The following is a 23804-nucleotide window of genomic DNA, read 5'->3' as shown; positions in this document are numbered from 1 at the left end:
ATTCTTTCAGGTTTCCATCCAGCAGGGTTCAAAGTAATAAATCTCACTTCCTATCATAGTTTTGGGGGTAGGGAAGAAGAGGATTAAGGGCAACAGAGTGATAGCTCGTGTGTTTTTTTTTTGATGCTCCAGTTAAGCGATGTTACTGCAAGCAAAATGGGATAGTTTCTAAGTTTGACATCTAGGATCAGCAGCTACCACTTGCAGGTCCAGTAAAGCTTCCTTCATACTGCCAATTGTATCAGTCAGCCAATAATACCAATTTAGTAGGAGCTGCTGCACACAAGCTCAACAGGGCTGAGACTTCCCAAACTCATTTTATTTGGAATCATTACAGCCAGAGATTATTTTGAATGTTGATGCACACTGACGAGAGTAGTGTTCTGAAGAAACTTTCAACCACTTCAATTACAAAAAAGGTTTTCAAGAGTCAGCATTGATAACTCATGATATACAGGCCAACATTATCAATCCCACAGCCAAAAGAGAGGTATGAATATGCAAGTCCATAATTTAATTTTCCCATGATAAAGTATTTTCTAAAAGGATGGAAAAGGTTACTGAAATTATTTGCCATATTATAAAATATTTGAAAGTCTAATTTTCCTTTCCCATAGAGCAACGTTCAGTCAGCCCTCAGCTCCTGGATATCAAATTTGAGAAGCCCCAACCAGGGTAACATTAGCATCAGTTGAATTGTGTATTTTCCAGCAGTGAAGGTTTCAGCCTTGCACTCTCAACTAGCACCCACAACATAAAATTATATTGATCAGCATTATCTGCTGATTGACAGGCAATTGGCCCCTTGAGAACCTGAAATGGGTAGGTCTCCGCAAAGGAGTAAATGGTTTTAAAAACCCATATAAATTGAACTTTTAAAAACACTGCCCCAATTGGGGTGTGAGGAAAGCACATTATTTTAGGTCTTCTCTCTAAGTAGGATTATGTATGTATGAATGAATTGTTTTAGTAAACATTAAGAAAGGGACTGCACCATTACCTTTTACACCAAATGTAGGATACACAATCAAGTAGAATATACCAAGGTCAAGTTTTCAACTTCTGATCGTTTAATAAATTTGAAGCTATTCAATCATAAATCTTCAACAGGTCATCACACAGTGACCCCTTCAGTGAAAGGCGCTGAACAGGACGAAAACCACCCTGTCCTTGGAAGATTGCAAACGCTTTGATTCCTAATGTTAAATCACTAGATATTACTGGAGATAGTTTAAGATCAACCGTTTCAGGCATTATGAAAAGTAAGGATATTTTAAACTTGGATAGAAATGTCAACTTTGCTGCATCACAAAATTATGTAGTCTGTTTTAATCGTTTTGTTAGACCCCCCCCGCCCCTTTGAACAAAACAAAATCATCGAATTTCAGATCGTGCGCGACTCCATTTTGGCACGGTGCCAAAACTGTTTTAATAAAACGATTTTTGAAAAAAAACACACTACCCCAAATTACAACAGTGCCTGACTTATTAAAAAGTTACACGCGATCTTTTTAAAATCGCCATTAAAAAAGTTGAAAAATCCTCAAGCTACTTTTTAAAACCAGTTAATCGCTTTATCGCCGAACTATAATGTTCTTGCTGTTCAAAAAATATATAGAAAAAAAAAACTCATTTAACTGGCGACATCCGGTCCCAAAATTTATTTATTTATTGAAATCCGGCTTACTCGCTGATCCTTTCCCTTCCCCCACCCAAACCCGAGCTAGGCCTCAAAGCCAACGGATTGAAATAAAAGCATTTCCCCTCGACTAGAAACTCCGCCTCGATAGCTCCCAAGGGCATCGAATCGGCTGTCGGGACATTGGCGGAGCGGGTTGGCGGCTAGGAAACGCCAGCCGGGCCTAACAGAGGGCCGCGAGGCTTTGTGGCGCAGATGCGTTCTCCGGCGGCTCGCACGATTGATGGAGGAAGAGGTGGTGGCAGTGAGGGAGTGGGGGGGGGGGGGGGGGGGGGGAGGGGTGTGGGCTCGCACAGGCCCAACGGCCGCCCGCTCGTTTTTTTTTTCTTCCTCTCGTAACACGCGATGGGGCCTGGCCGAGTCCCGAGGGCGGCCCGCAAAAACTCCCCAGCAACCGATATTAAAAACCGAATAAACCGAGCCGACAAATATTAAGGCGGTGCGAGGGGCGCTTCTGGTCGGGTTTGGTGCTGCGGATGGAGGCGCTGGCAGCCAAGCGCGTTTAAATCCGATCCCGACAGTTACAAACTCCCTCTTACCCGTCGACGCCATCTTCACCGACCTCTGACTGCCGAAACGCGCCTGCGCGGAGCCTTGATGGACTGTACCACAAATTTGGCGCCTTGCGCAACTCACACCGGAATTATTTTAATTTTTTAAAAAAAAACGAAAAAAAAAATCGCCCTGCCGTCGCCGCGATTCCACTGTGATCTTGAGTCACTTTTAACAAAATAAAGAAAATAACGTCTTGAAATTTTTTTTTAAAAAAAAAGAACAACAAACGTTAGCCTCTCTCTGCCAATTCGCGGCCGAGGCTTATGATAATGTTCACGTTAAGCTCCACGTCGCTATTTAAGGAGCGACCGACGTAAGTGCGGTGACGTAAGACGCGAGATCCGCGTCACGTGGTAACACGTTCCGAAGGAACAATGGGTCGTGTTTATGGTTCCGGGAAGTCGTTGGTAGCGATGGAAACGCGGCCATTTCTCGCCTGATTGTCTCTCTCTCTCTCTAAATGATGTGTTCGCATATATTTCCGCCTGAAGTATTCCGCCCGTTCATCCGCACGGCGGCTTAAAATAACCCTTTAAATAAACGTTATTCCTCCTCCTCCCCCCCCCTCCTTGTCAGTCGCTTTTATTCGCGGAGCGGCTGCAGTTATCACACCTTCACCGATGTTTATAATCCGCCATGAATGCACTCGGAGCCCCGCGGCATGTGAAGGCCCTCGACTCTAAAACCACCGTCGGGCGGTGATCATTTAATTGAGGAGGGGTGTTTGGATCGACGCCAGTTGTCCTGCACTGTCCGTCAGGGGGACTGGCGCTGAAAGCACAGCGCGGGCTCTGGCCTAAGCGTATCACCCCGGGAGCGAGCGAGCGAGGGAGGGAGGACAGATGCGGGGTTAGCAAAGCAGGCGGCCGGGGTGCCCGAGGACGCTCCTCCCCCCCCCCCCCCCCTTGTCCCGTATACAAGGCCGCAGTTGGGGTTTCTCCGCCGGCGTCGGCAGGGAACCGGGGCGGCATTTCGCTGAGGCGCTGTAGTCGGAGAGAAACCCCCCCCTCCTCCTCCTCCTCCCTCTGGGTGTGGTGATTTCAATCGGCCTCCAGTGCCATGCCTTGGCATCAGTAAGCCTCGGGGATGCCGCTGACGAAGGGCTGCAGGGAGCGGCTTTGGGCTGGGATCAGATCCGGCCGCAGCAGGGCCCGAGTGCCGAGGGCTAACGCGGCTTTCATTGCCCTCATCGTGTTGTTTTGGGTCATACGGGCCGAAGAGGCCTTGTCCCTGGCACCCGGCGGGGTGCTCGCTCACCGCCAAGGTAAGTCCCTCCCCTCCCCATGTTACTGGGCATTAGGCGCCCGCCTGTGGAGAGCTGTAGGGTGAGGTTAAATTAGATCAGAGTCAACCTGACCACAAAACCATTTAAACACACGCAGCCTCGGCCGATTTCTACCACTTAGGTACATTGAAAGAGGTTAAATTTTAAAACCAAAATGCACGGCTCTCATTCCAATTAAGGGAGGTCTGCTAGATTTGTATTCACTTGTTAAGGTTTAAAATTTTTTCTAAAGTGCAGTCGTCTGGGAATAACGAGGTTAAAATGCCTCTACCGTTATGTTTGTTTTAGGGAGGAGGGGTTTGGAAAGGAAAGGGGGCGGAAAAGCAAATCACTAAGTAGCTTTAGGAATGTAGAGGTTTATCTGGCGGATCCCCATGCCTAGGAAATCCTCTAACTCCGCATAACTCATACCCGCAAATACTTATCCAACTCACTCTTTAACTCGCTAAATGTCAGCTCCCTCAGCAGCCCTTCGGGTGTATTCACTGGCCTATTGGTAAAATAGTTAAATTAAACTCTTCCTTTCAACCTCCCTATTTAAGGTTAATTTTTTTTTAAACATTTACAATATTTTAGGATTGTGGCAAATAGACTTGCCTTATTTGAGCACATTGTAAGAAATGACTTATATTTATAGGACCACTGAAGTGTCTGCTGCTCTTTTGCAGAGTAACCAAAGACTGATTCCACTGCCCTTCTTCTTATTGCCCTAAATTTTACCCATTTTTATAGAATACCTCATCACAGCCTCGAGATGTGCCAAAGATGATTACAAACAATGAATTACTTTTTGCAGTGTCGTTACTTAAGTGCCAGTTTGGTAGGGTGGCAGCACTGTCACCTCTGAGTCATGATGTGGAGATGCCGGTGATGGACTGGGGTTGACAATTGTAAACAATTTTACAACACCAAGTTATAGTCCAGCAATTTTATTTTAAATTCACAAGCTTTCGGAGGCTACCTCCTTCCTCAGGTGAACGATGTGGAAATGAAATCCTCGAAAAAAATTTTTTTCGAGGATTTCATTACCTCCTGAGTCAGATAGTTGAGGGTTCCAGTCCCACTACAGGAATTGAGCACATAATCTAGATTGACACTTCAGTGCAGTACTGAGTGATTGCTACATTGTTGGAGTAGGTTTTTTTTAGGTGAGTCCTAAATGTAAAAGATACCGTGGCAAAGAGCAGGGTAGTTTTCCCAGCTCTAGTGGCCAACATTTATTCCTCAACCAGCACCAAAAAACAGATTAACTGGTAATTATCTGGTGTGGAACTGTAGTATGTGCAAATTTGTGAATTTGCTTACATGACAACAGTGACTGTGCTTCAAAACTAATTAATGGGCTGTAAAGACTTTGAGACATCCTGAAGATGTGAACAGTGCTATATAAATGAAAGTTCTCTTTCACGTGTAGGTAAATGCAGCAGCAAATTTATGCGCAGCAAGGTCCCACAGACGGTAAATGAATGACCAGATAATCTATTTTAGTGGTGTTGGTTGAGGGAGGAATGTTGGCCAAGAGAACTACCTCCTGCTTGATTCGTACAATGGGATCTTTTACATCCACTTTAACGGGTAGATCAGTTTGACATCTCTGACAATACAACACTTTCCCAGTACTTCATTGAAGTGTCAGGCCGGTTTACGAGTTCGGGTCTATATAGGGACATTATATGTCCTGCTTTTTAATGCTAATCAGGTATTTCTAATTTGGAAATAAGGTAACACATTTATGAAGGATGTTTATGTAGGTATTTGCCAAATGGTTTTTATTTGAAGAGCCAGAATTATACATCACGGATAAGACAAGATCATGTCCTGGTGTAAGTTATCCCATCCCATTCCATTGCATTCCCCCCTCTCTGATGTACCAATGATTGCAAAGCCTTCCGCCATCCTGCCCTAGCACAAACTGTTCCTAACCTCCTCCACCTTGCTATCTCTTTTCCCCACCTAGAAAAATGTAAACCATGCTTCTGGCCACCTTGCCTGTTCACCCTGCTCTTCTTGCTTAGCTTTCACTGATAATTGTGAAGCATCTTGGGTCATTTTTCTGAAGAAACCGCTCCGATATAGGGCTACATAATAAACCAATGAGTTTGAAGGAAGTGTGAATTACATAGTCTTAATGCCATGCCACACTTTGTTTTATAATGTGGGCAGAACATTGTTCAGGATTGGGGCCTGAATACACTTACTAGTAACAACCTGCATTTATATTGTGCCTTTAATTTACATCAGAGTAGGTCAGGATGTGGGTGGTAGAGTTTTGGATGAATAGGAGTATTAAGCTAGTCCAAGAGTGCTTTTTACTACTGCTTGTGTACTTGAGCAGACTAATTGCTCTGCAAAAAAAAATGCATTAGATCCTGTTGGAAGATTCCCTCCAAAGAATAGGCAGTTTGCAGGACAGCTAATCAGTAGCACCAAGGACAAAAACATTGCTTGGATGTTGGTGAGGAGAACTACTCCAAGAATATCACTCAGACTGTTAACATTCAGGCTAAAAATTAATTGATTTATTTACAAGATGAGAAGTAGTAAGATACTGATGTTACAAGTATTTAGAAACAGTAAAGATCCAACAGTTCCCTTTTAAGAACACAGTCTGAAAATCTGCAAGATTTGTGAATGAAAGACTTTTATAGGCTTCTCAAAGCAATGACATACGTGAATGATACAATTCCTAGATAAACTCATGTATTTGAATTTCACATGCTAACTCAACTACACTTGAACAGTGAGGGCTTTGTTTTTATGCCAGAACAAACCTTTCATGTCATAGGTATTGTAAAGAGACATGGGTAAGAATGGGTTAAAATGTAGAATACTAACCATCACAATTAGAAAGGTTCCCTCTCTATCAAAGTACTAGAGAGAGAAGGGGGTCTTACTTGAAATAAACATGTGCATCTTTATAATGGCATGGACCACGAGAGAGAAAACAAGAAATGATACTGGCTGGCACTACCCTTAAGACCTAATTAAAATGGCCTGTTGACTTCAGATCAGATAAGAAGCCTGAAAAAGTGGTAAAGTAGATGTTTGAAAAATGGATACATCCTCACCCATGTCAATCAATAGTATAACTTTACCCATTTTTTATATAGGAGGTTAAAGATGTACAGTTGCATGTGAATAAGGCATGAATAGGCCATGTGCAGCATGCCTTATAAGGCCACATAGTAACGGAAATTTGGATACGACACAGAAAGACTAAGCTCAAGAACTAAACTCGAGAGACACTGTTTCCTCAACTAAGCTTTGATTGTAATTACTTCACCTTATTTAAAGCATTAAACTTTGAAGTAGTGAAACTTTGCTTGTGAGCCAGTCATTGATCTCACATAACATCTAGTAGAAGTTAGCTAGTTAACAGTGTTAATGTTGCTGTCGTACCTCAGTGTTATTTGTCTGTGCTCCTTAGTGTTAGTTTGGCTCAATTGGTAGCATTGTCTCTTTTAAGTCAGAAGGCTATGGGTTTAAGCCCCATTTCAGGACTTGAGTGCATGCATAATCTAGGCTGACAGTCCAATACAGTATTGAGAGAATGCTGCAATATTTGAGGTGCTGTCTTGGATGAGATTTTAAGCTTCAACCGAAACATTTATCTCGCTCAGCTCTTTATGGGGCCTGGTGCACAAATTGGCTGCTGTATTTGTCTGTGTAACAGTGACTATCCATCAAAGGTAATTCATTGTATGTGAAGCAGTTTGGGATGTCCTGAGGACGTGAGGGGTGTTACATAAATACTCTTTCTCCTACAGAAGATTCAGTTTAAATTGTGCAGTTTGAAGTTTTTCTGTACAGTACAATTGCTCCGCAAAACCCTCAAATCCCTCTCTACCTAACCACTTGCATATGGTACATCAATTAATCTATGAGGCAATTTAATCTATCTAGCAGGAAAGTCACAACTGTCATGCTTTGCTCATTGCTTAAATAAGCAACTTAACTGTAAGGTAGACCTGAGAAAAGCAACTCCTTTTAAAAGGCTAGAAATCAATGACTTAATTAATTTTTTTTCAATGTTTTCAGTAGTAATTTTTATTTTTGACTGAGCAGAATACATAGGGTGCACATAGCAGCCAGGAGTTTCTGCTTTGAGGGCAATTGGCATTTGGGTACAATTGTACTGGTGCAAATTAGGCTGAGAATTGCCGAGTTTCTGCTAAAATGCAGTAACATAATCGCAAATGTAAAATCTGCCATGAATTAGCGCAATTCAGCAGCTTAACATAATCATTTTTTTTTGCAATTAAAAAAATATTAATTGATTTATTCAGGAGATGTATCCAAGAATGGTAACCTGGTGCAGTTTTATTAAAACAGCTGAAGATGGGTTTATCACTAAAAATAAGCATTTTAATAAAGGTCTCCAGTCCTGATTTAAAATCACTGAAAATGACTCTCAAAAACTATACTGAAGCAATTACTACTTTCATTGATGTACACTAGTCTGTTTCTTAGTAAATTAATATTTAATATTTAAAAACTTTTTAAAACAATGCACACTGGTGTATTTGTGCTTAAGAAAACTAGCTTCATGTTAGAACCCTCCTTGAACGGCCGCAGGCTGGCGGAATCGGTGGGAACTCACCATCCTTGTTGGTTTGAGCAGGGGGGCATGGCCAGTTTCAGCGATTTTCTTTTATTAAGCCAGCGCAAAACATCGCGGAAACTCGACTTGCGCCAGGGGCAAATTACACCCCGCATAATATGAAATTCCTCGATGTTTTGCGCTGATTCGGCCAGATTGCACTGAAAAAGCCAGTGCAATCGAGCGGAAACTCTGAGCCATTATTTATAGGGTTATTAGTTATATAATTTGCCCTGAGATTTTTAAAATTTACTTATACAATTCCTTTTATTGTATTGCCATTTGCACACTACCTACCTGTGTCTCGGTCCTGGGATTTGCATTCCCTTCTTCCCTCCCTAACCCTAACCCTCCAGCCTCACGTACTCTCTTGTCTGCTTTCCCATATAGAGCAGCTCAACTGTACATCACTAGGGCTCTGTTGTACACACATACGCAAGGTTTCAGAATGCCTTTGATTTTTTTTTGGTGCGATTTTGCCTCTGGCTTATCTACCTGTGCAGACTCTCCTTGTTCCAGTTCCCTACCTGCTAGTCCACACGACCGATTCCACTTCCTTACCTTCCTCGCCATATTAAATCAATCTTCTATTTTTCTACCTGTCCACCCAGCTATCCACACTCATCCCTTCCTTCAAACTGCCAAACTAGAAATATGCAGAAGAAAAAAGACACATGACAGGAGGTAAACATCAAACTAGAAAAGTGCAACAGCAGAAAAGAGGAGAGAAAAATAAACAACCAGGGAAGGATTGTCAGCGCTATGAAGAAAACATCCCAAACATTCCCCAGTAAGTCAACAGGCTACCAAGCCCCCAGTAAGGGCTACATACTGTGAGGTGTACCATACTACTATCATAGATCTGATATTCTCTGACTCACCATGAGCAGCGCCATGGGAAATTCATTGGTATTAAAGAAAGAATGTTACATCTTTAGCAGTAAGGGTGACAGTTTTGACTTCTCTCCACTTCTAATTAAATTTGATTTGTTAAATGTGATTAAGTAAAACCATTGAATCTCAGGAATGCTCTGCAAGAACAGGAATGAAAGGAGACCATTCAATCCAATTTAGTTGAATCTAGTTGAAACTATATTGGAGTTTAGACTACTGTCTAGATGGAATAGTTTAATTCTGTCTTGCCCTTCCATTTTCTCTCTAATCAGAAACTTGTCTATTTCCTTTATTCAGAAAGATGTGCAATTAATGTGCTTAATTGTATTTTACTCCATTTTTTAAGAAAAGGGGTAAAATACACTCTTTTTTTTCTCTGGTTTCTTCAGGCCACACACCAATTGTCATCAGCAGTGAGAAACAATCAATACGTAGCTCAGGTAAGATTAGAGCCTATCCAAAGTCACTACCCTGTGGGTGTTTCCATAAAGCCACCTGATGGGAAGTGACTTGGGATCAGCTTAGGTTGCTGAACTGTCCCCCCTTCAGTATGGAACTCATAGCTATTTTTGAATCGGGTTTGGAGTTCGGAAATGAAGAATCCAGTATCATCCCAATTAGACTGTAGTGTTTGGTAAGTAAGGACCACCGAAAGCAAGTGTTACTGATCTGAGGAAAGTTTCTTGTTACAGAGTTCTTTACAAAGTGCATACAACAAGTGTTTATCTATAAAGGCACATTAAATATATTTTTCATTTCTATTATGCTAATGGAACAATAGATTTTTTAAAAACTGATTCAGTGACTTGTGAGCAACTGGTTGTCTGAGTAACAATTGTGAAGCTTTGATTTCAACCATTGACATGTACACGGTGATTCCACCAGTTGGAAGTACAGAGCTTTAGCAGCGACCCCTTGTCTCTCTGTAGCCCAATCATGTTAGACACTAAATTTTGCATGTATTTGTGATCTTACAAACAGCTTCCAGGTAAAGCATTCCAGTAGCCATTGTCCCTCAGAGTTCCTTCATCAGTTAGATGGATATTCAGTATGGTGGAAAAGCGACTGCAATTATGCCAGCTATTTTGATATTCTAAGCATTCAGGTCCAGGGTTATGAACCAGGCTTACTTATCAATTTGGCAAAAGAGCTGTACCTGTTATGATGCTGACTCCCCCAGACTATAAGATAAGGCCCTTGATAGGACTGAACAAAACAAAGGAGAGAAGGTTGGTTCTCAAACAAGCGCACTGAGCTTGAATAAAGGAGACTATGATGGTATGAGAGCGGAATTGATTAAAGTGGACTGGGAAAATAGATTAAAGGGTAAGACAATACATGAGCAGTGGTGTTTATTTAAGGAGTTATTTTACAACTTTCAAAAAAAATATATTCCACTGAGGAAAAAAGGATGTAAAAGAAATGACAGCCATCCGTGGCTAAGTAAAAAAATTAAGGATAGTATCCGACTAAAAACAAGGACATATAAGATAGCCAAACTTAGTGGGAGGATAGAAGATTGGGAAGTCTTCAAAAGACAGCAAAAAGTAACCAAAGGATTGATTAAGAAAGGGAAGATAGATTATGAAAATAAATTAGCAAAAAATATAAAAACAGATAGCAAGAGTTTCTACAGTTATATAAAAAGAAAAAGGGTGGCTAAGGCGAGCTAAGGTCCCCTAGAGGATGAGACCGGGAAATTAATGGTGGGAAACATGGAGATGGCAAAAATGCTGAACAAATATTTTGTTTGAGTCTTTACGGTAGAGGACACTAAGAATATCCCAACACTGGACAAACAGGGGGCTCTGGGGGGGAGGAGCTAAATACAATTAAAATCACTAAGGAATTGGTACTCAGTAAATTAATGGGACTAAAGGCGGATAAATCCCCTGGACCTGATGGCTTACATCCTAGGGTCTTGAGGGAAGTGGCAGGAGGGATTGTGGATGCTGTGGTAATAATTTTCCAAAATTCTCTGGACTCGGCAAAGATCCCGGCAGATTGGAAAACTGCTAATGTAACACCCTTATTTAAAAAGGGTAGTGGGCAGAAGGCTGGAAATTATAGACCAGTTAGCCTAACATCTGTGGTGGGTAAAATTTTGGAGTCTATTATTAAGGAGACAGTAGCGGAACATTTGGATAAACATAATTTAATAGGACAAAGTCAGCATGGCTTTATGAAGGGGAAGTCATGTCTGGCAAATTTGCTTGAGTTCTTTGAGGACATAACGTACAGGGTAGATAAACGGGAACCAGTGGACGTAGTGTATTTAGACTTCCAGAAGGCATTCGACAAGGTGCCACATAAAAGATTATTGCTCAAGATAAAGAATCACTGGATTGGGGGTAATATTCTGGCATGGGTGGAGGATTGGTTATCTAACAGGAAGCAGAGAGTTGGGATAAATGGTTCTTTCTCGGACTGGCAACCAGTAGCCAGTGGTGTTCCGCAGGGGTTGGTGCTGGGTCCCCAACTCTTTACAATCTATATTAACGATTTGGAGGAGGGGACCGAGTGTAACATATCAAAGTTTGCAGATGATACAAAGATGGGAGGGAAAGTAGAGAGCGAGGAGGACATAAAAAACCTACAAGGGGATATAGACAGGCTGGGTGAGTGGGCGGAGATTTGGCAGATGCAATACAATATTGGAAAATGTGAGGTTATGCACTTTGGCAGGAAAAATCAGAGAGCAAGTTATTATCTTAATGGCGAGAAACTGGAAAGTACTGCAGGACAAAGGGATCTGGGGGTCCTAGTGCAAGAAAATCAAAAAGTTAGTATGCAGGTGCAGCAGGTGATCAAGAAGGCCAACGGAATGTTGGCTTTTATTGCTAGGGGGATAGAATATAAAAACAGGGAGGTATTGCTGCAGTTATATAAGGTATTGGTGAGACCGCACCTGGAATACTGCATACAGTTTTGGTCTCCATACTTAAGAAAAGACATACTTGCTCTCGAGGCAGTACAAAGAAGGTTCACTCGGTTAATCCCGGGGATGAGGGGGCGGACATATGAGGAGAGGTTGAGTAGATTGGGACTCTACTCATTGGAGTTCAGAAGAATGAGAGGTGATCTTATTGAAACATATAAGATTGTGAAGGGGCTTGATCGGGTGGATGCGGTAAGGATGTTCCCAAGGATGGGTGAAACTAGAACTAGGGGCATAATCTTAGAATAAGGGGCTGCTCTTTCAAAACTGAGATGAGGAGAAACTTCTTCACTCAGAGGGTAGTAGGTCTGTGGAATTTGCTGCCCCAGGAAGCTGTGGAAGCTACATCATTAAATAAATTTAAAACGGAAATAGACAGTTTCCTAGAAGTAAAGGGAATTAGGGGTTACGGGGAGCGGGCAGGAAATTGGACGTGAATTTAAATTTGAGGTTAGGATCAGATCAGCCATGATCTTATTGAATGGCAGAGCAGGCTCGAGGGGCCGATTGGCCTACTCCTGCTCCTATTTCTTATGTTCTTATGTATGAGAGGGAGAACACCAGAGAAAAGACAAGAGGCAGGACTCCTGTCACACAGGGGCACTTAATGGCTTCAAAGCCTGTGACAGTTTTTTAAAAAAATAGGGTGAAAGCTGTTGAATGATGTGCAATGGTCATATGTGGGAATGAAAAGGCACTGGAACAATAAGGACATGAAAATAGCTCAATAAAGTAGTGAAAAAGCATGTAGAAAGACAACAAATAAGATTTTGCCTCATTTTCTTGCCTTTTTCTTCTATCCAACTTCCACTTAATTGCACACCATTTTGGAGTGATTTTTAGCCCTACGCTCCTGCTTTGCAATCTCGTCAGCTGTATGCCGCCTTGCTTCCCCGATCTGTGTAACATCAGTGGCAGAGCCTTCAGCCATCTCAACTCTACACTTTGGAATTCTCTTCCAAAACCTCATCACCTTGTTGCATTTCTTTCTACCTGCAAAAATCATAAAACATACCCCATCGATTGAGCTGTCAGCAGCCCATCTCTCCTCCTCACTTCTGCTCAGATCAAATCCCCCCACTTTTTGGAGCTTCTTGAAACATTTTGCTGCATTAAAAAGGTTTCTATATAAATGCAAGTTGTTCCTTGCACTACTGGCTCAAAGCCAGCTCCACGGCTGCAGTAAATTTATTTTCCTTCTTGAAGATGTTGAATTGTGCTGGGGTACGGTTACTGGAGTGCAAATTGCCTTCTGGTACCTAACACAATTGGGCATTGCCGATTGAGCTGAACAGTAAACGTTGGAAAATTGTTGGGGAAAGGAGCAACATAGTCGAAGCACATGCGACTCAGTGATAGCATACATCAGTGTTTCAGGATGGATGCTGCAAACTACCTGGTACAATCAGTATCTTATGAATTATTATTCATGTTGCTGTCAACTGGTTATTTGCTTATCAGGATCATGCAGTGAAATATTAAACTTTCTATTAGTCTCCAAATGACAGTCACACGTGCATGATTTTTTTCAAATCCAGTGATCCTATTTGCAAGTGGATCAGTGTAGATTTTGGCCAAGACAGGATTGGGCTTGGCCATGATGCACCCCACAGTTGAATGACAACTTGGCTTTATATAGCATCAGAATTTTGAAAGATGAACACTGAGTATAATTGGTAGAGTTAGAAGCAACCAAAGACATGGTTGAATATGCTAATTGGAGGTGGGAGAGAGAAAACGGAGGCAGAGGGAGTTCCAGAGTATAGGAATGAGATGCCTGAAAACTACCACCAATAATGCAGCAGAGACAAGGATCGTATACAGGAAATTGAAGGGTTTGGGACAGGACATTAAACTTGGAGGTAGGGTAGGTAAGGCTGTGGAAGGATTTATAGATGAGTATGAGGATTCTCAAATTTTGTTGGGAAATAGCGAACAAGAATTGGTAGGATGGGCGGGCAGAACAGGATACAGGTGGCAGAATTTTAGATGAGGTAACCTCTCCAATTTAGGAGTACTGAGACAAATTGCAATGCTCCAACTTATGCCCTGGCTATATCAACTAATTTTAAATACACCAGGGATCGAAGATGGGACTTTTTGGTCTGCATTTATCCACCAAGCCATGTGTGAACTAGCTTTTAAAAGCCTGGCCAAAATCAGAAATCTTCCATGTAGAGAATCATGGTAATTAACATGCACTCATTCACTGTCCGTAACCAGTGATAAATCCATTCCTGCCTGTTCCTGGAAAAATCATGCTATGTGTTCTGCACTTTCAAAAGGCACTTCAAATACCTCACAAAAGATTGTTGGAAAAGATGAGGGCTTGTGAATTTAGGGGTGAATTGGCTAAATGGATTGTTAACTACCTAGATAATAAGAAACTGAGTGCCAGGGTTATAGCCCATTCTACTCTGTGCAATCTGTATTTTGAGGGGGCTGACCAGAAATTTCTAAGAGGTAAGCTGAATATTAAAACAATTCAATAATAGCCATTTTTTCCATGTGTCTCATGATGAGGAAGCATCAGTTATTAAGATTTTTAATGAATTGTCATCAACAAAGCAAATCTTAGAAATAAAGGTATGATCCCACCTCTCCCCTATCCAGTTTTGGCAAATGAAAATCTTACTGAATTAAAGTGGGTGGTGTTCAAACATGGAGAATGACCAGTATAATCTCCAAGGGATCAGTATTTGGGTCTCTTTTTTCCAGTCCACAGACACAAACTGATTGATTGGATTAATCACATTTTAAAAATATTAACAACAACTTGCATTCATACAGCACCTTTTAACATAGCAAAAATGTCTCAAGGTGCTTCACACGAACATTATCAGACAAAATTTGACACCGAGCCACATAAAGATATTAGGACCGGTGACTAAAAGCTTGGTCAAAGGGATAGGTTTTAAGGAGCAACTTAAAAGGAAGAGGTAGAGGAATGGGGAGGCTTAAGGAGGAATTCCAGAGCTTCAGACCTAGTCAGCTGAAGGCACAGCTGTCAATGGTGGAGCAATGAAAATCAGGGATGCGCAGGAGCGCCAAGTTCTTAGAGGGTTACAGAGGTAGGGAGGGGAGAGGCCATGGAGGGATTTAAAATTGAGACGTTACCGGACCAGGAGCCAATGTAGGTCAGCGAGCACTGGGGTGATGGGTGCATGGGAGTTGATGCGAATTAGGATACGGGCAGCAGAGTTTTGGATGAGCTCAAGTTTATGGAGGGTGGAAGGTGGGAAGCCAGCCAGAAGAGCATTGGAATAGTCGAGTCTTCAATGCATGGAATGCAGTCTCAGCCTCTCTCCCTGTTGGTAAGTTCTGCCTTAATCTCTCACCTATACTGTCCAGAAAACTGGTGATCTGCTTCCAGACCTCCAGCAGTGTAACTGGCTGTAGTTCACAATGATACCTCCATCTGAGATTTCCTTCCCTACCCAATATAGCTCAGATTAGGAACTGAGCAAATGAGGAATCAAACCTGCATGCTCTCACGTCTTTATGTTAGCTCTCACCTTGCTGGACTCCCTCCATGGAATTCCTTTATCTAAGAGAGGAAGTTGGCTGCTTGGTCTCATCCACTGGCAATGCTGCTCTTGACCAGCTGTCAGGAATTACATGAGCATGATCCTGTGAAGAATCCCATCAGATGTTTTTTCCCTTATTGTGGGGGAAGATGGCTGATCAATAACCACCAATGCAAAAGCAAAATTGATTACAAGATGAACTATTGTACTTTAAAAAAAAAAGTCAATTAGTGTAAAGTAGTGGTTAATAATGCAAAGACAAGAAGTTTGATAGCTGTAGTCGCCTTTAACAGCTCCACAGATTCTTTTTATGATGTTGCAATCACATGGCTTGAATTAATTACTACTTTTGAGAAGAGATGTCAATTGGGATATTGACACATCTTTAGTTTGTAAAACTCTACTTGTATAGTCTTTTTTTTAAATGAAAAAGGACATGTAGACCTACTGGAAGAACAAAATGATTTATTTGTGCCTGGGAGCCATCCATAAAGTAAGTAACCTTGTAAGGGAGTGGTCAGTGGTAGAATTAATAAAGCACAGACAAAAGTTGGGTTGCCAATCCTCCAGGGTTGTCCTAGAGTCTCTAGGAACTGAAGATTAATCTCATGGACACTGATGTTAGCAACCTGGGAGAAAAATCATAGGGGTACTTCATTTATTAATTATAAAAATATTGGAGATGGGAAAGAAGGCTGTTTAACTGGATGGGGCAGTTGGAGATGGCAGCTCATGTGTTGAAACCTCCAGGAATGCATCCAACAAAAGTTTGCAACCCTATACAGTAGAGGAGGGAGAGGGGGTTTTGACAAAGTGTACCTGTGTTATTTTTAATTTGCACGCAGTTGTTTAACCAGCAGTAATTGATGTTACTTCAATTCTCTGTCCAACTCCCACTCTGACCTCTCTGTCTTTGGCCTTCTAAACTGTTTCAATGAAACTCAAGGCAAGCTTGAGGAACAGCATATTTTTCTATCATACTTTGCAGCCCTCTGGTCTCAATATTAACAACTTCAGACCTTAACTATAGCTCCCATTTTCTCTCTGGTAGGAGATACTGGCAATTTGGGATGGGTGTGATGGCCTTTAAGAGAAAGTGAGGAAGGAGTGGGTTGGTGCATGAAATAGATAGATTTTTTGTTAGATAAGGGATATGGAGCAAAGGTGGGTAAATGGAGTTGAGGTGCAGATCAGCCATGATCTAATTGAATGGCGGAGCAGGCTCGAGGGGCTGAATGGCCTACTCCTGTTCCTAAAGATTTTAAATAAATCCCGTATATATTAGAATCAAGATTTGTTCATTATTAGTTGTTGGGATTATGTACAAGAGTATGCACCAGAGTAGTGTTCCCTAAAGTAGGGGATAAACAGGTACAGTGGGAGACATGTCCATAATGGAATAATTATAGACCTGGATGGAGCAGGTTGATGGGCTTAATGGCTTTTTCCTCATTGGATTTTCTTATGTTTTTAGACTCAAACTACAGTAGAGTAAAAGCTCAGAATTTCAAGAATACCCTGATACTGATATTTGGATAAGTAATAATTCTCACTAATCATTAATTTCATGTGTATATTGTTAGATAAAATGAGTGCAGTTGTTTATATAGAATCAAAGAAAGGTTACAGCATGGAAGGAAGCCATTCGGCTCATCGAGTCCGCGTCGACTCAAAGAGCAATCCAGCTAGTCCCACTCCCTCGCCCTATCCCCGTAGCCCTGCATTTTTTTCCCTTTCAAATACTTACCCAGTTCCCTTTTGAAGGCCATAAATGAATCTGCCTTCATCACCCCCTCAGGCAGAGCATTCCAGATCCTAACCACTCGCTGTGTAAAAAAAGGTTTTTCCTCGTCACATTTTGGTTCTTATGGGGAGGGAGAAGCAAAATCCATTGCACACTGATAAATTGATCATCAGGTGAAGTACTACTTCATGATCAAAAAAGTTATGCAACAAACATATCCTGAAATCTCTCCATTGAAATTTTATAACATACACAGAATAGTCACCTAACCTGCTCTGCAACCACTAATATTTCAGAGCAAAAGAATAAAGAAGAAACACAAAGTTCAGCAAAGAAAAGGTACATTAAGTATTTCGGGGTCTCTAATGGCTGTGAAGTAGCACACAAAACTCCTCCCAGAAGGAAGGTCCAGATTCAATATCTGGTCTTTGCTGAGTTAGCTGACCTCAGTAAGATAGGTTAATACAATTGGCCTCAGCATCTCTGGGTTAGCGAGGAGAAAATTGGCCAGGGTTCCCAGTCCTGATCACTATCCAACAATGCTTGCTGGGAGTGCATATGTGTGAATGTTGGACAGGGGCTGGATTGGGCTTGGTTTTTGTACCTCTCGTTGGGAATGGGCGGAAGGGGCTACCACTGAACCATTTCCAGCAAGCAGTCAGTGCTTTTTAGAGAGGAGGCAGGGAGGGAATTTCTGTATCGTTGAATTGTAACAGTAACAGGATGTAAGTTTGACATTTCAAAAGATTTTCCACTTTTTGCCTTTCAAAATTGTTGTTTCGATGCTGGTACATTGTTCCGTGGGTGATGGCAACCTTCTGGGTTTTCTTCCAAGTGGCTGTTCTTCATGTTTAAGCCTAATAATACGTAAGCTTTTTGTTTTGGGGGGGGGGGGGGGGGGGGTCACCACAGTGGATCTTGATCCTGCCTTTATCTACACATGTTCACTTTCCACCAGGGAAAGAAAGGCCCTGGGGCCAACAAGTAGTGGTGGGAACCCTGGCTGATTTTATGCTCTTTTGGCTCAGGGACGCAAAGGCCAGTTGTGCCTCCCCCGCAAGTACTCTGCCTGAGAAGTGCAAATTCAGTATAGACCAGACGCTGAACCTATTTGTGTCCTTCAGCACTGCATTGGGCAGTGCTTTGCTGTCTGACTTATTGGGGGAGCTGAGTTTAAAACTGGGCACGTTATTGATGTCAGCTTTTGTCCACTCCTAGGGAAAGAATAATGACAGTATGTTGGTACCAGTGACAAATGTCATATCTAACAGTGTCTGGTTAATGCATACAATTCTGTTCACAATCACGGTTTTCTGTACACACACCTGCAATTAGCAGTAAGGTCAGCTATCCTGCTATTATTGCTGAAACATATCATTTGGAAATGTACTGCAGTATTAGTAGTTTGCCTCATTAGTAGAAGTAAATTAACTTACCTTCTGTTCTGTTTCGTTCCAACAGTGTATCGTTTACTGAGCTACTGTTTTTCCCATGGCAATATCCTTACTTTGCTCATCAACGTTACATTGTTAGTTGTCCTGAGCAGCCGTCTGGAGCAACAGTTGGGCACTATTCGATACCTCTACCTCTCTGTCCTTTTTGCTGTTTTGTCTGCACTTCTTTACCTGCTTTTGGGCAAACTATTAAATCTTGAAGAAACACCAGTGTGTGGTTTCACAACTGTTCAATTTGCTATGGTGACGCTCAGCTGCCGTAGTTCTGAAATGAAAAGGACCGTCATCGTAGCCGGAATTAGTACAGCAGCTGTACCTTGGATACTTCTCCCAGTTGCTTACCTTGTTATCCCGGGTTCGTCCATACTTCTTCATATCTGTGGTGTTATTGTTGGGCTGATGTGTATCCTTTCTGATCGTTGCAGTACAGTAGGTTAAAACTCTAGTTAGCTCTCCAGCGGGTTCAGTTGGTAAAGGCAGAGCTGTGTTAGGTTTGATTCCCAGTTAGCGTTTTTTAAATTATATACAGCAGATGTGACAATTTGTTTCAACTAAAATGTAGCTTTAATGGCGATTGTTAAAAGCGCTGAAGATATCATAAAATATCCCATGACAACTGATTTTGCTGCCTCAGGAGCAGACAGTTTGTACAGCTGCCTACCCTGCTGATTATATCTTGGGAGCTTTTCTGTCTAATCATTACTGGTTGCAGTCTTTACAATCCCCTCAATAGGGATGAAGTATGACATTGAGAGGGCTATTTCTGTGCTCGATCAATACTTTTCTAAGTTAGTCTTGGATTATATACAAAAACAATTATCCTATATTTTGCCATTGAATAATTGCCATTGCCAAAAAGGAAACATTTGATATTTCAGCCAATGCATAAAATGTGGTATGACAGCGATATGTGTGTAAATGTAACACATTGCCAACTGCATTTGGAGAGTGCTTCTATTTGCAATGTATTGCAACATGTAAGAATTTCAGGTGAGATGGCAAGCAGTTGGGATAAAACAGGTTATCAAATTACCTGTTCTGTAAATATTTACTCCTTTAAAGTACACTTGTCATTAATTTTGTGCATTGGTTAATAGAATGTTTGTTTTTGGCTGTTACATAGTGGGTCTTTTTAAATGAGTGCAGTCATTCTCATGAACTCAGAAACATATTCATGTAAATAAGAGATGTAAATTTGAATAGTCAGAATCCATCACACCTACACACTGTCTAACTGCTTTGAATGTCCTTGACACTATTTTTATTCAGATAGCTATGGATTTTTCTTTTGCCTGGAGTTGTCAGACTCAGTGATAGAATCAGTTGAAAGACTGGCTATCTGCAGATTCCTGCAACATAGCTCCTGGATTCCATTTATCTTCTCTCCAGCACAATATCATCTTCCTGTTAGAAGTAACATTGAGAGGTGAGCAGAAGATTTTAAATTAGTTGTTTAGGACTTTCTGTCTATATATAATATACAGTAAAAATGTGTGTAAGTAATTTTTATGTGCAAGTTTCTCTCTCTTCCCCACTTTCTGGTTACCTTTTTGTTAGAATGCCCATATGTTAACACTACAATATTTTCTTTACTAGTACTTTACTCTGCAGTACATTTTATTTTGTAATTTTTAAGAGTGAGATTCACATATTTAAGCTATATTATCCCTGCATTATTCTTGGCTGAGAAGGTAGATGGGCAACCTGATCCCAGCCCCTTGCTAATGCTTTTCAAACGGGCTGCAGGCAGGTTTACAAGAGCGGGCTGTCTCTCAGATTGTTCCTTTGGAAGACACACCTGGTGGCTATTAAGAGCAACATGCCTGGGATTGGGAACCCTTTGGCACATTTTTGTCCCCACGCCAATATTCCCTGCAACTTTCCTGAAGATCTTGACCGCTCGCTGTGGTATGGTTCTGTGGGTGCTAGGTGCCCTCCGATGGCTCGCCCAAGTGAGGCTTGATTGTGTATATGAGCAGGTGTTTCAAACCCAATCTTGTCGTACCCTCTGACCACACACACTACTTCCAGCAGAAGCCAACTGTAGCATTCCTAGTGCCTCTTCAGCTGAAATCACTTACCTCAAAAAAGACTAGGCATCAGTCTTGGGGTGGATGTAATCACAGAGCCATTGGTGGAACCTCTGCAAAGTTATCTTTGGAAAAACAATGCATACACTGCTTGTACAGTACCATTTTGTTGTGGTAGGTGCTTCTTCCAGGCACTGTAACTAGTACAGCGGCTCCTGACTTGTAACTGTTATTCTATTTTACTGAGAAATAAGGTAAAGTTACTGCAGTTTTCAATAATTTCACTCATAATTCTTGTTTTTACCTGCTGTTGTTTCTTCTTTACGATGATACTACAATACTACTGATCCCAAAGCTACAACATCAACGACTTGCATTTATATAGCACCTTTAAAGTAGTAAAACGTTCCAAGGTGCTTCACAGGAGCGTTATTAAACAAAATTTGACACAGAGCCACACAAGGAGATATTAGGACAGGTAACCAAAAGCTTGGCCAAAGAGTTAGGTTTTAAGGAGCGTCTTAAAGGAGAAGAGAGAGGTAGACAGGCAGAGAGGTTTAGGGAGGGAATTCCAGAGCTTAGGCCCTAGGCAGCTGAACGCACGGCCGCCAGTGGTAGAGCGATTAAAATCGTGGATACACAGGCCAGAATTGGACCTTCCTGCAGGATCAGGAACCGGAATGCTACTCATCGCAAAACACAAAACCACAAGACAATGACAGTACAGAATTTTGCTAGCTAGATATTCTGTTCACAGAATGAAACTCAGCAAAGAATCCATTGTTGTGGAAGTTGCTCTCCCATAAATAACTAGATAATATAAACGTTGCATCTGCTGAAAATTTTTAATACACTGTAGAAATCTATATGTATCAAGATAAGATTGATTCCCTACACATTTTACCATCCATCTTGTTCCTATTTGTGGCATCTTGTATGAAAAATGGCTGCTGTGTTTGCCTGCATAACACCAGTCACTGTATTTTAAAGTGATTCATTGGGCACGATTTTAAAAGGGAAAAATGGGTGGGTTATGGGTGGATTGGGGGCAGGGGGGGGGCATTCCAAAATCGCAACCATTTTGGACCTGACTCCAACCCGCCCACTTCCGGTTTTCACCGGGGTGGAATGAGGGGCGGGTGACCAACCCGCTCCCAGGAGGTGGGTTGGTGATTAAAACCTTTCAAGGAGGCTGCGGGCCTCCATTTTTCTAGAGTTTTCAATTTCAACCCCTGGTGGCCAGGATTCCCGGGCCTTCTCTTTCATGCCATGTGAAAGCAGGCAAGTGCCTTTCTGGCACAGGTGGTGGGCCCGGAGGAGCAGGAGTGCCTCCCCCAGGTCCAACAAGCCTACTTGCAGCGACCCCCCACAATGACCGCGGACCCTCACCTCAATCTCCGACCTCCCCACCCTCCAACCATCGCAGACCCCCCGATCTCCGACCTCCACCCCAACAATCTCCGACCCCCCCCCCCCCCCCGCAAACGATCGCGGGCCCCCGCGATGACCCACGATCCCGACACCCCCCGTGGCTGACTTCCCCCATGCCAATCCATGCCCCCTCGCCCCCTCCTCCCCCCCCCCCCCCCCCCCTAATCCATACTTACAAAGACTTACCTGAACATGTCCTCTCCCTGGCTACTCTCCCGTCCGATTGAGGCCAGCCTGTCAATCAGGCTGGCCAGTCGGACAGCAAACCGACAAAAAATGAAAGACGTCCTTATGTCAAAATCGTAAGGACATCTGGGAAACCCGTACTTCCGGGTTTCCCATCCGCAATTTGACCCCCCGCCCCCTTCCCAGCTCGGGGTCAAAATCATGCCCATTGTATCTGAAACAGTTTTGAGATCTTCCTGACAGCTGGAGAATGGGCCACATAAATGTAACACTTATTTTAGTTCTAATTCTGTACCATGCATTTTTTATGTGCAGTTTGAGTTAATTATTCTCTATAAATTAATTGGGAACTTGATAAACAATTTAACAAACTACAACTTTTTAAACTTGTAAAATTGAATCTTTTGGCAATAAAGTAGTGCTGAAAACAGCAGATGTTTGGCAGCACCACGTATAGATAAATAGATCCATAAAGTTTACACGTTTTTAGTTGCTGAACTTACAAATCAGATTAAGAGAACAAATTGTAAGCCAGGATATGCTGACAGGACAAGGGCACAAACAGTAAATTTATTTGCATGTTTGTCAGTTTTCAGCTAAACCATGAGGCGGAGTATCCCACCATGGTTAAAAGCTGCTGATTGTGTTCACTCTGTTTTGTGACTTAGTGCTGCTTCACCAAGCAGTGAAGCACAGTATGTTTATCTGCTCTTCTTACAAAGGCTCATCCCCACATACAACACAGCTAAAAATAGCTTGTTCAGAGGTAATCGTAAGGGACACCACAATAGTTCAATATATTAACGTGGTATACTTTAGCCAACTTTTTATTTCCTGAACACATATATAGCAGTGGGAAAAAAGAGCTGACCTGGGCCCCCAAATTGCTTATGAGTTCGAATCAGCGCCGGCAAATTTAGAATTGTACCCACTCCATACAAACACTGCCTCCACTCCCCTGACGCTCACTGGCTGTGTATTTTGATGAGATCCTGGGAGGAAATATTTTGAATTTTTACCTTAAATGAGCCATTCTAGTTACTTTTAAACACTTTTGCTTCACAATTGATAGGTTTGTAAACTGAAAAAATAGGAAAGATTTGGGTTTATCCAGTCAACAGATGCACCTGATCATCTCTTCTCCATAACAATTACTCTTTGTACTTCACATTGCCACTCCCCTTCCCCAGAAGAGACACTCCCTGCCTCTCCCACAGTTCACAAGGGTACTCTACCTCCTTTGATGTGCTCCTTACTGCCAGCCCTGGCCGCAGTTCCTACCTGATGTTGCTGCTTTGTTCCTGAAGATGGACTGTGTGCTGCAGGTAGAAATTCCTGATTTACCATGAGATGAGGAATTGGCATTTGTGGCACAAAATTTGGTCGTGGCACAGAGCAGCAGAATCAGCCGTGAATTGCACTGAGACGAGAATCGATGAATGTAGTGCGGCGAAATTTTAG

The 23804-nt window shown here is 42.1% G+C and overlaps 2 protein-coding genes across 6 annotated transcripts in view; one reads left to right on the top strand and one right to left on the bottom strand.

The window, feature by feature from the left end:
• Positions 1-2493, bottom strand: part of LOC137342170 (RNA-binding protein EWS-like) — a 30863-nt gene extending 28370 nt beyond the window's left edge. The window contains exon 1 of the mRNA XM_068005904.1: positions 2239-2493. Within this exon, the coding sequence (XP_067862005.1) occupies positions 2239-2251 (13 nt within the window). The 5' untranslated portion in view covers positions 2252-2493. The remainder of the gene's footprint in view (positions 1-2238) is intronic.
• A 356-nt stretch (positions 2494-2849) lies between these two features.
• rhbdd3 (rhomboid domain containing 3) overlaps positions 2850-23804 on the top strand; it is a 37046-nt gene continuing 16091 nt past the window's right edge. For 2 of the 5 annotated variants that reach the window (XM_068005900.1, XM_068005899.1), the window contains exons 1-4: positions 2850-3518; positions 9423-9473; positions 18704-19099; positions 19966-20122. In XM_068005900.1, the coding sequence (XP_067862001.1) occupies positions 3341-3518; positions 9423-9473; positions 18704-19099; positions 19966-20122 (782 nt within the window). In that variant the 5' untranslated portion in view covers positions 2850-3340. Of the gene's footprint in view, positions 3519-8750; positions 8930-9422; positions 9474-18703; positions 19100-19965; positions 20123-23804 lie in introns of all 5 variants that reach the window. The other 3 variants (XM_068005902.1, XM_068005903.1, XM_068005901.1) reach the window with 3 other exon arrangements.

The sequence above is a fragment of the Heptranchias perlo genome, chromosome 25 (assembly GCF_035084215.1).
Source record: "Heptranchias perlo isolate sHepPer1 chromosome 25, sHepPer1.hap1, whole genome shotgun sequence".
In the NCBI taxonomy this organism is placed as follows: Eukaryota; Metazoa; Chordata; class Chondrichthyes; order Hexanchiformes; family Hexanchidae; genus Heptranchias; species Heptranchias perlo.
This window is presented reverse-complemented; position numbering and strand designations above follow the sequence as displayed.